An 11,804-nucleotide genomic window follows, 5' to 3' on the forward strand; every position below is an offset into this window, starting at 1 on the left:
TAAACAAATCTTAGTGCGTGGAAGCAAAGATTTCATATTCTCCTGGTTGATAATCCAAGAAGAACCGCATTCTTGGCCTGTGGTCAACTTCAAAAGTCCACCTTTGTCCAATACAAATCTGACAATCCAATCTTTAAAAGCCGAAAATTATTGGCCAAATTTAGTTATTAGAACAGACAGAATGTTTTCTTTACTTGTTCCGTTTGAAAGTAACTTTATTTTAGGCGTGGAATTCAAGTTTGTGGCATGCCTTTTTTTTTTTTTTTTTTTTTTCCTTCAAAATTGAGAGTGTGAGGCTCAAAATAATTATATTTTACATATAGAGAAAAACGATGAACATTTGTGGCTAAAATGTAAAAGAAAATGTACGCTCATAGCATTGAGTTTAACTATCATAACCACTTAAAGATTTCTTTTTCTTCTACTTCTTTTGGTTCCATAAATTTTCTCATGTTATGCGGTTTTCAAATTCCAAAACCAACTTCATATTTTGCAAGATAATTTATGTGACAGCTAGTTCAAACGAGTGTTATTATTAAGAGAAATTGCGTATATACCAGGCAAGACAATAGTATTTATATATGTAATATAAAACTGAGTTTCCCTTTTTTTGCTTTACTTTCCATTACTTTGTCACATGAGCATGCATGATGGATGTGTATCAAACCCAAAACCTGGCACGCCATGATTGATCAACAGCCAAAAAAAATTAATAATAAGTATAACATCTCAATGCTCCAATAATAAATCTCTTAAAAGAAAAAAAAAAGTAAAAAAAATTGCGCTTTAGTCCCCTCAATTGTAGTCTTTTGGTGCTCGATCGTCCCCTATACTTTCATTCTTTTGCAATATTTATCATTTAATTTTTAATGATTATCACATAAGCAGCCATTGTGAATTTCTTATTAAGGGCAAGGATCAAATTTTTTAAAAAACATTTTAATTTCTTTTCCATTTTATTGTTAAATGAGGAACAAAAAACCATTCAAAATTCACCAAAATATTTTTAATGTATTTTTTCCATTTTACTATAATAATTAGACCACAGAATAACCATGTGTGTATCATAAGTGATTAAAAATTTCTTTCGAAAAACTCAAAAGAAGTTAGCAAATGGTTCTATTCTAAAAGGAATGAGAAATATTGGTGATAATGTGCCACAAAAAGTTTTTATAGAGGGTGAAGTGTTAAGGCACCATAGTTGAGGGAGGTAAATGCAATTTACCCAAAAAAATACTCCCATTAATTTAATTAAAAAAATATATGCAAAAGTGCTTAAGTGGTCCCACTAACAACCTACTTTACATGGGTAATATATTTGTCAAAGTAGCCGTTGCACCTCCCCCTTGTTCTCTATTTAAAGAAATCAATATCCCCCAAGGAATCCGTGCTCTTTACAACTACGCTCCTCTTTATTTTCTTTTCTCTCTCACTTTTGGACCAATTTCCATAACAAAATCAAATTGTGAGAGACAAAAAACCAAAAACACACTTCCATAATTGATCTTAACAACATTCCAATATGAATCCCGCAATTTTTGACACCAAAAATATGGCCACTATCCCATTACTCATCTCTTCATCAACACCAAGCTGTAGTAGTAGCACGGCCAGTACCAGCAGCTTTAGATCAAGCGCCAGCAGCGAAGACATCTCCGACGACATCGAAAACCCGCCGAAACCTCCCCCTTTCGAGCTCCTAGACGCCAAGCTCCCGATCCAATCAATACCCTTTTCCCAATCCTTCTCCTACAAACCCCTCGCCGTCCTCTCCGGCCATGTTGGCTCCATTTCCTGCTTGGCCTTGTGCGGCGAGTTCCTCCTCAGCGCGTCGCAAGGCAACGACATTATCGTGTGGCAACAGCCCGATTTGAGGCCTTTTACGAAGTTCGGGCACGGTGAAGGATCGGTGAAAGCGCTGGTGACGATGGGGAGCAGGGTGTTCACGGCACACCAAGATAGTAGGGTAAGGGTTTGGAAGGTGTCGCGGAGATCGGAGAACGTTTTCAGGCTTGTCGACACGCTCCCGACGAAAAAGGACTATTTGGGAAAGTTTATGAACAAGAGCAATTACGTCCAAACCCGGAGACACCACAAGAAGTTGTGGATTGAACACGCGGATTCCATATCTTGTTTGGCCATCTCAAATGGGTTGGTTTACTCCGGATCATGGGACAAGACCTTAAAAGTGTGGAGAATTTCCGATTTCAAGTGCTTGGAGTCGATAAAGGCGCACGACGACGCGGTAAACGCGGTGGCGGCGAGTAAAGGAGTTGTGTATTCAGCTTCGGCGGATGGTAAGATCAAGGCTTGGGGGAGGGAAAACCAAGCCAAGATTGGTTCACATGTACTAAAAGGGATTTTGGAGGGACATAAAGATGTTTCGGTTAATTCGGTTGTTGTTTCGGAGGATTCGAGGTGGGTGTATGGCGGCGGGTCGGACGGTTTTGTGATGGGGTGGGAAGGGGTTAGAGATTGCTCTAGTTGGAAGTTGGTTTGTGAGACAAAAGCTCATCAAATGGCTGTTTTGAGCATGTGTTTAGTTGGGGAGTTTTTGTGTAGTGGTTCGGCGGATAAGAGTATAGGGATATGGAAAAGACAAGCTTTTGGTAAGCTTTGTAAGGTTGGGGCTATTTGTGGGCATGAAGGGCCAGTCAAGTGTTTACAAGGTTCTCCAAATAATGTTGGTGGTGGATTTTTGCTCTATAGTGGAAGCTTGGACAAGAGCTTGAGAGTTTGGTGGGTTTCAAAGCACTCCTCCAATGGAGAAGATGAAGAAGATCATGTCACTACAAGAACAAGTTGTCAATATGGGAAATCTATCGTGTTGAACTAAGAAATTTTTCAGGGTCAATTTTTGTTTTTGTTTTTTTTAGGGATGTTCATAGTCGTGTGAGGATTAAAGAGTAAATGGGGTGGTATACATTATACAAGCATAGAGAAGGGCAGATTTCAAGCCGTTAATTATGTCTTAAATGGTTTTTTTTTTTTTTTTTTTTTTTTTTTTTTTTTTTTTTTTTTCTGTTTGTTCATCTTGGGATATTATTCAACTTGGTTTTCAGAGAGTTGAGTGTAAATTATATTAGGTGAAGTGGTGTGGGTTTTAGTTCTTTTTTGTTTTCTCTTGATTTTGGGTGCCTATAATTTCTTATTAATTGTAATCAAGTTTTTTAAGTGGTATAATCGTGAAATGAATAAAATTGTTTGGTAGTTTATTGATCATCTTGTGATGTTCTCGTTTGCTAAAGTACAACACTTTCTTTTTGGTATGCTTCCCAAAGGACAAATCAGAACATCACTGTTCCCTCCCACTAAAACTAAAATATTAACAACATAAACTATTGATGGGTAGATATGAGGCAAGGAATCTTTTCTTCAAGAATGTGGAGAAATTTTGTCCATTTTCGTAGTGTTCCATATATTAATTTCTTTCTTTTTGTCTTCGATTGTATTTTGAGCTAGTGGAGCAGGGCACGTGTCTTATACTCAATAGTTTTAGACTCGGTCCACTTTTAAAAAACTTATGTGATGTTTAAACTCATGTAATTTTACTCTTCAAAATTGTCCAAACGAAAATTAAAGTATAACAATTAACGTTGATTTATCTCTTAATAAGTTAAACTTTTGACTGAAGTAGTAAACTAACCAAAAACATAAAGGGTCATTTAGGCAACACATTGGCCATTGCCTTAGCCTTCAGCCCTTCAATAAAGTATTCTCTTAGTTTGTCACATTGAATGCTCTATAAAGGGCTAACCTGGCCAACCAACTTTCTTGTCTTTGAGAGAGATGATGTGATATAAGAACACGTTTAGTTCGTTGATTCGAGTTGAGATGTGATTTTATGTTAGAATTTTTTACTGTAGCAAAAAAGTTAGATGTGACTGTTTCTGAGAGCATTTTACTATAGCAAAACTCGAATTTTATACTCGAATCAGTAAAATGAACGGAACCTAAGTTTATAAGCGTAGCTTTATTTTGGTACGAAAGAAAGAGAAGATTTAAAATAAAGATAGAAGTGAAGATTCTTGAGAGGAAAGACAAGAAATTCTCTCCAACTTTCGGACGGTTTTCCTCAATCTAGTAGTAGCCTTTAGTTCTTGTTTTTGCTTCTACCCTTTAATTGTTGTTAGAACTAAACATAAACCCTTAATATGTGGTCCTTTCGTTTAGTAGTTGATTAGCACATAAGACTAAAGAAAAAAAAAAAAAAAAATCTTGTGATTGGACCACATAAGGTCCTCAAAGAGGTTGCAGAAGAAGAGCACCTTAATACAACTTAAAGCAACTGTTCCACTTGCTAAAACCGCAACCAGTGTCGCAACTCTACCAAATGTTCTTGGTTCAACAACCAGCCTGGTCTTTAAAAAAAAAAAAAAAAAACCCTATTGCTTTATAACTTTGGTCGTGTTTGAAGTTGGTTTGTTTTTGTTTTTCACGTTTTTTGAGAAAAAAAATGAAAACAGGAGAGAAACGGCGTTTGGCACAATTAAAGACAAAAAACGGAAATGAAAACGATTTTATGGTTTAGTGTAAAATGAGAGAGAAATGAAAAACGACTTTTAGTCGTTTTTTATTTTTTGTTTCCATTTTCTCCTCTCTCGAGCACAGAGAGAGATAGACATTAATGGATTTTTTTATACTAAAAATAATCTCTTGATAAAACTACCAAACACATTTTTAAAAATAATTTCTGTCTAAAATTAAAAACATTTTCATTTTTATTTTCATATAAAAAATAAAATCATTTTGAAATGAGTTCCAAACGCACCATTTATTTCTACATTGGTACCACACTCCCCTCTAATATTGGAACCATAATATGTCTACAAAAGAGAGAAGCTTTGCAAGAATTCAAGAATTCTTTGATTCGTGGGAAAGGAAACGGTCATCAAGAGCCACAAAGAATACTGCTTCTTAGCTATCTAACAACAATCCAAAAACAAATCGGGAGGTTAAATCTGAGATTTTTCTCTTTTTTCTTTTTAAATGTCTTTTAGAAAATATTTTAAAAACTCTTAATTTATCAATTGACAAAAAAACGATCTATTAGTGCTCTCTCATACCGACAGAGATCAATTCTAAATGCCTCTTATCAATCTATCAAATATGGTTTTGAATGAGGTGACTTTGAACTTTTTAAATGCTAGTTGATGAAAGATGGGCCAAGTTCCTTTTGGTACAGCAAGAAAAAAGTGACTTTGAGGTACAAAAGAATTCTTTCTATTTTTATGTTTTTAAACGTCAACATACTATTACTTGCATAAATTGTTAATACAGTAACATATCCTCCCTCATCGAATAAAATTAGATGAGTTAAATGCTTTTTTAAGTCTCTATAATAAAGTTTGTTATCAGACATGTTTGTTTATGTAATTACTACAATAGTGTGATTCTTAGTGATATATTCCTTCAACTAAAAAAAATAACTATCTTCTTTATTATTGTTATTATTATTGGCAACCGTGCGTTTGTGTTTTCTTTTCTTTTCTATTTTTTCTTTAAAAGGAGGAATTTTGTTCTAAATAGTTATAAGAATCTTTCCTTTCTAAGGAGTACTTTCCACAGCAGTATATATACATAAATAATTAATTGATTTTGAAGGGAATTTAATCTGGTCTGAGACAGTCGCCGAAAAGGATTGCCAATATAATTGTAAGCGGGTGAGGTGTTATAACGGTTAAGAATTTTCAGGAGCGTTTAAAATTCATTTTAAAATGATTTTATTTTTTGTATAAAAATGAAAATAAAAACGTTTTTAATTTTAAACAGAAATCAAAAATGCATTTAATAGTTTTATCAAGAAATTATTTTCAGTGTAAAAAAACTCATTAATGTCTCTCTTTCTCTCTCTCTGCTGGAGAGAGGAGAAAATGAAAACAAAAAATAAAAAAATGACTAAAAATTATTTTTTATTTCTCTCTCATTTTACACTAAACCAAAAAATTATTTTCATTTTTATTTTTTATCTTTATTGCGTCAAACGTCATTTTAAAAACGTTTTCATTTTTCCTTTCTTAAAAAACGTGAAAAATAAAAACATAATAAATTCCAAACATGGCCTTCTTTTTCTTTTTCCTCTTTCATGACGGCCTCTCAATTCATTTTCTACATCTTCGCCTTTCAAGCTTTATTTGTATACTTACAAAATCACAAGACATAAAACTTGAATAAATAATCACATTCAAATTTCCATAACTTGTCTAGCTCCTTTGCTACACACTGGCTATATGCCAAAATTTTGGCCCTGACATGACATTTAATTAGTGTAAGCAGATCAGCCCCATCATTAATGAGACAAATCCCCTCTTAGAGGGAAGTTAATGACAAAAACTTCTCATTAGCCATCTATAATTGTTTGTAGACAAGGACATATGCTTGATCATGCAAGACCTTATTCGTGCCAATTGGTGTTACAGACGCATCATCAAACCGCAACCACTGACCATTCGCATAGCACGCATCTGCAGTATAGTGCCCCTTTGATGGCTCTCTCCCATGGTGAGTTATTGTAGCAACAAGTTCATATTTTCGGCCCTGGAAGAAAGCAAACACAACAAACAAATAAGCCGAGAACGCAACTCGATTACATGGTGAAAAACTGGTAACTGAAATGTGAGTACCAAGGAATACAAGTTAAGGTAAGGAAATGGAAGCAGTCTTTTAAAGGGTGTTAATAAAACCAAAATAGCGAGTAATGTAACTCCACAATGTATGGTACTGACAGACCATACGCACAAGGGTCGGGAGAAGCATTTACCTCAGTAGATGAAGAAACGAGCAATTCACGGCTTAAGACCAACTCAAGCGGGAAATGCACAGGCTTGAGCAACTTAGTGCTTCCTTGGCTTCCATAACCAAAGCGCATCAAGTGCAGTATCATTATCTTCGAAAGTGATTGGATTTTAGTTGATTTACTTGCAGTCACGACACCTCCCTAAAAAGCATGATGATAAAAGACAAATGAGAGATCATGGAAACCAGAAAAAAAGTTATTTCCATTTACAAAAATTAACAAACAATGGCACAATTGCCCGTCATTATAGCATGTCCAGCATGGAAAGAATGCAGATAATCTTCCCCGTCTTCATGGCAGTACAATACCTTCGCAGTCGTTGATGTTCGATAGCCCTCGAGAGTTTCTGGTGCAGAAAACAGCTTAAGTGCATCCTCAATAGTATGTACAGCTTCAGGGTGAATATCAAGATGGAGCAATAGAAATGGTTGAACAGTAGCAGAAGCTCTGTTTCCTGCATAACGCAAAAATCTTGATTAGAACCACAAATGCATAGCACACTGCATGATTAGTGGTGTAATAGGCAAGAGAAATAGGCCACTAGCACAAGATGGAGTTCAATCTTATTCGTAGATGATGCATAACTACTTGATTTGCCAAACCCTAAATGCAAAACTGAACATGCTAGAAAAGCCGAAAAACACAAAATGCTAATATACCTTTTGCCTTCACCACACTTCTCAATTGTCCTCCAAATATTTCACTTAGTTTCGAAGGAACAAAACTTTGTGTTCTTGTCACTGCAGATTTGTTCTTTGGGCCAACTGTCTCCCATTCATCTTCTTCTGAAGACGATACTACAGATGATTTACTCCCAACAGCAGTCCAGCGTTGTCCTTCAAGCTTGAGTAGTTCATCATGCATTCTATCCATGACAGAGCTGAGAAACTCCTGTGCATCTTCCTGTCTGGAAACACTATAACACATCAGATGAAATTTCTAGTTGAATACCTCATATTTATTAGACAACAATCGGACATGATCGAAACAAAACAAATATCCATGCACGCAGGCTCTTTTACCTGGGAAAAAAAAGGCTTCCACAGATCAAAAAATGTCTGCTAACTCAACAAAACACGCTCTTTTTTTGTGTGTATTTGTACCAATGGTAAATTGACAACTCAAATCAAGGATCAGTTTCTACAAACCTTATTTTTACAATATAAAGACACAAACACACACGCAAAAATTTTCCAATATACTAGTATGTATTTATGCATGCACAGTGTATTTGTCGAATACGTCCTTCCTTCTGTCATCTTTCTATTTCCAGCCAAATATAAAATATATATATATATATATGTATGTATGTATGTATGTATATAACCAATATTGAAGGAAGATAAAAGAAGAAAAATTGTCTAAATAGATCATTCACATACCTTGGCCTTCCTGATATGCCACAAGAAATATCTGGAGTGAAGTTCTTCAAAACTCCTTCAAACATGACAGGCTTAAAGGGCTTGCCAATATCAAGAACATTGGTATCTTTCTTCTTCAAGTTTGAACCAATTGGCATGTCAAATTCAGAGACAAAGTCCACAAACGCAGTCAAGGTGGGATAGCCATCCTGATAAGAAGTCCAAATCAATAATAATAAGTTAAGATCTTAAAGAGTCCTGGGGAGGGGGGAAAAGCCAAGCAAACTAACTGTATTGTGAATTGAAAGTATTGAAATGTCATTTATGATTCATCATTGAGAACATCAATTCCAACAAGGACAAAACACAGAGAAAAATATGCCACCAGTCACCAGATTGCATTGCTCACCTTAGGAAGGTTTTGATTTCTTAGCTCCAGCAGAAGATGAACAAAAGGTGAACAGGATAGGAGAGCCTGCACGGTTGCATTGACAAAACACAAATTCCCCGAGTTTATTAACCCGTGCGGAAGTAAGTGGATAGCAGGAATAACCGGTCCAATAGAGGCCTTCTTGGGTTCTTCCTTAGACAAAGGTACTGATGAATCTTCAGCACTCCCATTCAGCAATTTCAGACTTGAAAATTCATTCTTCGAGACATCTTCTTCATCATCTAACTCGGGCGTAAAAGTTGCACCGACGTTATCTTTTGGGAACTCTTTCACGCCATTACTTCCCTGGAAACCATGGGTGGCAACATGAGCATGTCCATTCTCTTTCGGTAGATTATGAACATCCTGTGCTGTTTTCGCACTCTTCACTACATTGTCCTTCTTAAGTGAATCCAAAGGCTTGGCATGTTGGGGCTTTCCCTTCTGATCTGTGCTAGATGTGTCAGTAGATTTAGGGCCACCAAAAGATTGCTCAGAGTCAAAATTCAATGATCCAAATTGCAGAACCTTCTTCTCGACAGCCTTTTCACCATTCTTGGATGACTGAGCCCTAAGCAAGGACTTAGTCTCGTCCTCGGTGAACGAGCCAAAAAGAAATACCTGCAAGAGACGAAATATTAACTCGCAAAGGACTAACAAAAGGGATAGTTCCAATATTCCTAATTGTTCCAAAAACATCGATGAAATTGCATTGTTGCAAAATTTCTTATCAAGTAAAAAAAGACTTCACCATAAAACATAGGATGGTTTCAATTCTCTAATCTTCAATTAGAAGCAAGAAAATCAATGAATTTGTAAAGTTGTAACATTTTGTTATCAAGTAAAATATAGCTTCAATTCCTAATCTTCTAATTGCTCCAAAACACCAATCAATGAATTTGTAAAGTTGTAACATTTTGTTATCAAGTAAAATATAGCTTCAATTCCTAATCTTCTAATTGCTCCAAAACACCAATGACTTAGTAAAGTTGCAAAATTTTCTTTAAAAAAACAAAACAAAAACAAAACAAAAATAACTATATTATAAACGAGACCCGTAAAATAACTATCCACAAATTAACCAAAAAACGAAATACCCATCAACCAAAAACACCTCTTGGAATCAAAACCAGACAAAGAACACATCAAAAATCAAAATAATAGACAAAGTAAGGAAAACCCACCTGAGGATTACTCATCTGGAACACAAAAAAACAAGCTTGACGAAGCCTGTGGAATCGGAATGGGATTGAAAAGATATTATGTTTTCCTGGTACCCTAACGAAGTTGAGAGGAAAAGGAAGGCGTCGAAAGAAGACATGAAACGAGGTGGAGCAGAGAGAGAGTTGGGAAGAGAGAGCATTTAACAGAGGAAAGCTTCTATGTTTTCACAACTCTTCTTCTTCTTCTTCTTCTTCTTCTTCTTTCGAAGCAAAACATCGACCACTGAGAATGTGATTGTATATATATAGATTTATATCATCATTATAGAATGGAAATAGTGAAGAAGAGTTTGAGAAGGATTGGAAGAATATCTCTGGTTTTATTAGGGTTAGGTTTTTTGTTTTTTCTCCTCCGGATTATAATGATTTATTATTTATTTCTGATATTGTTGCTTTGATGCCGCCATTCTCTCGTCTCCCATTGCTTATAAAAATAGTGTTCCTTTTCTTAAATAAAAAATCCTAATTTTTTAAATTTTAAAAAAATTCCTCCTTAATTCTTACTTAAATTGGTAATTTTCTTCTTTTCAAAAAAAAAAAAAAAAAGATAAGTTTCTTTTTGTATGTAATTTTTAATTTTAAATTGTAGTTATTATGACTTGAACTGTTGTTGAGTACTTGTTAACAACTACTAATTGCACATCACATAGGCTTCAATTAATTGCACATGATATAAATAAGAAAGCAAGTCTAACAAATAACAATCGTGCCATTCTAAAACAAAGCTCGTCATGTTTTTCCTCTTTCTCTTTCTTAGGGTTTCATGGCTTTGGTGTTTGTCGAGTGGAGATGGTGGAGAGGCGGCGTCTCTTTTTATGGTCTAGAGGTGTGTCGATGCTCAAAGTTCTTTTTTCTTAAGGACTTTAGTTTCTGTGGGGTGGTAGATCTGTGAAGGCAACATCCTCTCTAACAAGCAGAGGTCGACGGCAATTTGTGGTTCTCTTGCAGCTGCTTTCTTTCTGAATCTCTTTACTTCGCCAGAAGTATCGCAACTTCTTCGCTCATTCTTAGCGGTGGTCAACTTGTCACCAGAGATTTTGTCGTTGTCATTTGGGTTTTACCCATTAGTTTTGTGTTTGTCAAATAAAAATGGTGATATTTTCAATTTTTTTAGGTTCAATGTGTTTTCATTGTTTTATTAGCTTTCCGTTGTAATATGGAGGTGGTTTTCCTACCATTTCGGTCTTTATTTGTTCTCTAATATGGAGTCTATGTAGTGACTTTTGTGCTACATTGTTGTGGCTCTCAATCGATCAAAAATTTCTATCAATTGTAAAGTTTTGGTAAAAAATAACCTTATATGAGCTCGATCTTAGTTTGCCAAGTTACTTTCCATTTTCATACCTCTAACATACAATTTATCCATTAAGCATAAGTAGGTTGTACTAGCGGAACCGATTTTAGTTGAATGTTATGCCTTGTACTACAAAATCATTCACGTTGTACTATTTCATTTAATATAAATGAAATTTCTCTTAAAAAAAATTGTGCCATTACAGTTTTAAATTTCTCATATTATCGTATTTTTATTTTTATTTTTTGTGCATTTGAGAGTCAATTGTGAGTTATCTCCAACATTTGCTTCAAAATGTCAAATGTAAATATAAAAGTTTATGATAAAGAATGCGCCAAGTCATTAGGATCAACAATTTTGGTACAGCTAAATGCTAGGTTGAGATTTCTATTTGTAATGTCAAGGTTGAAAGTTGGGTGGATCAAAGGTGGGATGGAAAAGTTTAGAAATGGTTTTAAAATGATTTTATCAATTCTAAAATTGTATTTGGTTGATTTTTTAAGAGATTGTTTTGAGTATAATAAAAAAGTAAAATTGTATTTATTAATTAATATATTATAATATTATTAATAAGTACTAACAAATAAAAATAAAAAGGTGAATATTTTTTAATTACTTCATAAAAATTATTCTCACTGTTTTTGTTTTTTATTTTTATTTTAAAAATATTTACTAAATAAACGTCATTTTATTTTATTTT

At 34.6% G+C, this 11,804-nt stretch overlaps 2 protein-coding genes across 2 annotated transcripts; one reads left to right on the plus strand and one right to left on the minus strand.

Annotated features, from left to right (window-relative positions):
* The first annotated feature begins 1,479 nt into the window (after nt 1–1,479).
* Nucleotides 1,480–3,007, plus strand: LOC21391984 (protein JINGUBANG). The gene has a single exon (XM_010108116.2). The coding sequence runs from the start codon at nt 1,523–1,525 to the stop codon at nt 2,834–2,836; it is 1,314 nt and encodes a 437-aa protein (XP_010106418.2). The 5' UTR covers nt 1,480–1,522; the 3' UTR covers nt 2,837–3,007.
* A 3,058-nt stretch (nt 3,008–6,065) lies between these two features.
* Nucleotides 6,066–10,132, minus strand: LOC21391985 (ubiquitin carboxyl-terminal hydrolase 24). Its single transcript, XM_024172277.1, has 7 exons — nt 9,772–10,132; nt 8,567–9,208; nt 8,179–8,366; nt 7,456–7,703; nt 7,105–7,250; nt 6,761–6,937; nt 6,066–6,537 (listed from the first exon to the last, which is right to left on the minus strand). The coding sequence occupies exons 1-7, from the start codon at nt 9,784–9,786 to the stop codon at nt 6,349–6,351; spliced, it is 1,605 nt and encodes a 534-aa protein (XP_024028045.1). The 5' UTR covers nt 9,787–10,132; the 3' UTR covers nt 6,066–6,348.
* Between the last annotated feature and the right edge of the window lie 1,672 nt (nt 10,133–11,804).

The sequence above is a fragment of the Morus notabilis genome, unplaced genomic scaffold (assembly GCF_000414095.1).
Source record: "Morus notabilis unplaced genomic scaffold, ASM41409v2 Scaffold855, whole genome shotgun sequence".
Taxonomy (NCBI): domain Eukaryota; kingdom Viridiplantae; phylum Streptophyta; class Magnoliopsida; order Rosales; family Moraceae; genus Morus; species Morus notabilis.

What these genes read in the sequence shown, in the direction of transcription:
- LOC21391984 (XM_010108116.2), top strand. Translation starts at nt 1,523, where the DNA reads ATGAATCCCGCAATTTTTGACACCAAAAATATGGCCACTATCCCATTA.
- LOC21391985 (XM_024172277.1), bottom strand. An exon ending in GAACATCAACGACTGCGAAG is followed by an intron (nt 6,938 to 7,104) that starts GTATTGTACTGC and finishes CATGCTTTTTAG; the next exon opens with GGAGGTGTCGTGACTGCAAG. An exon ending in TCGTTTCTTCATCTACTGAG is followed by an intron (nt 6,538 to 6,760) that starts GTAAATGCTTCT and finishes GCTTTCTTCCAG; the next exon opens with GGCCGAAAATATGAACTTGT.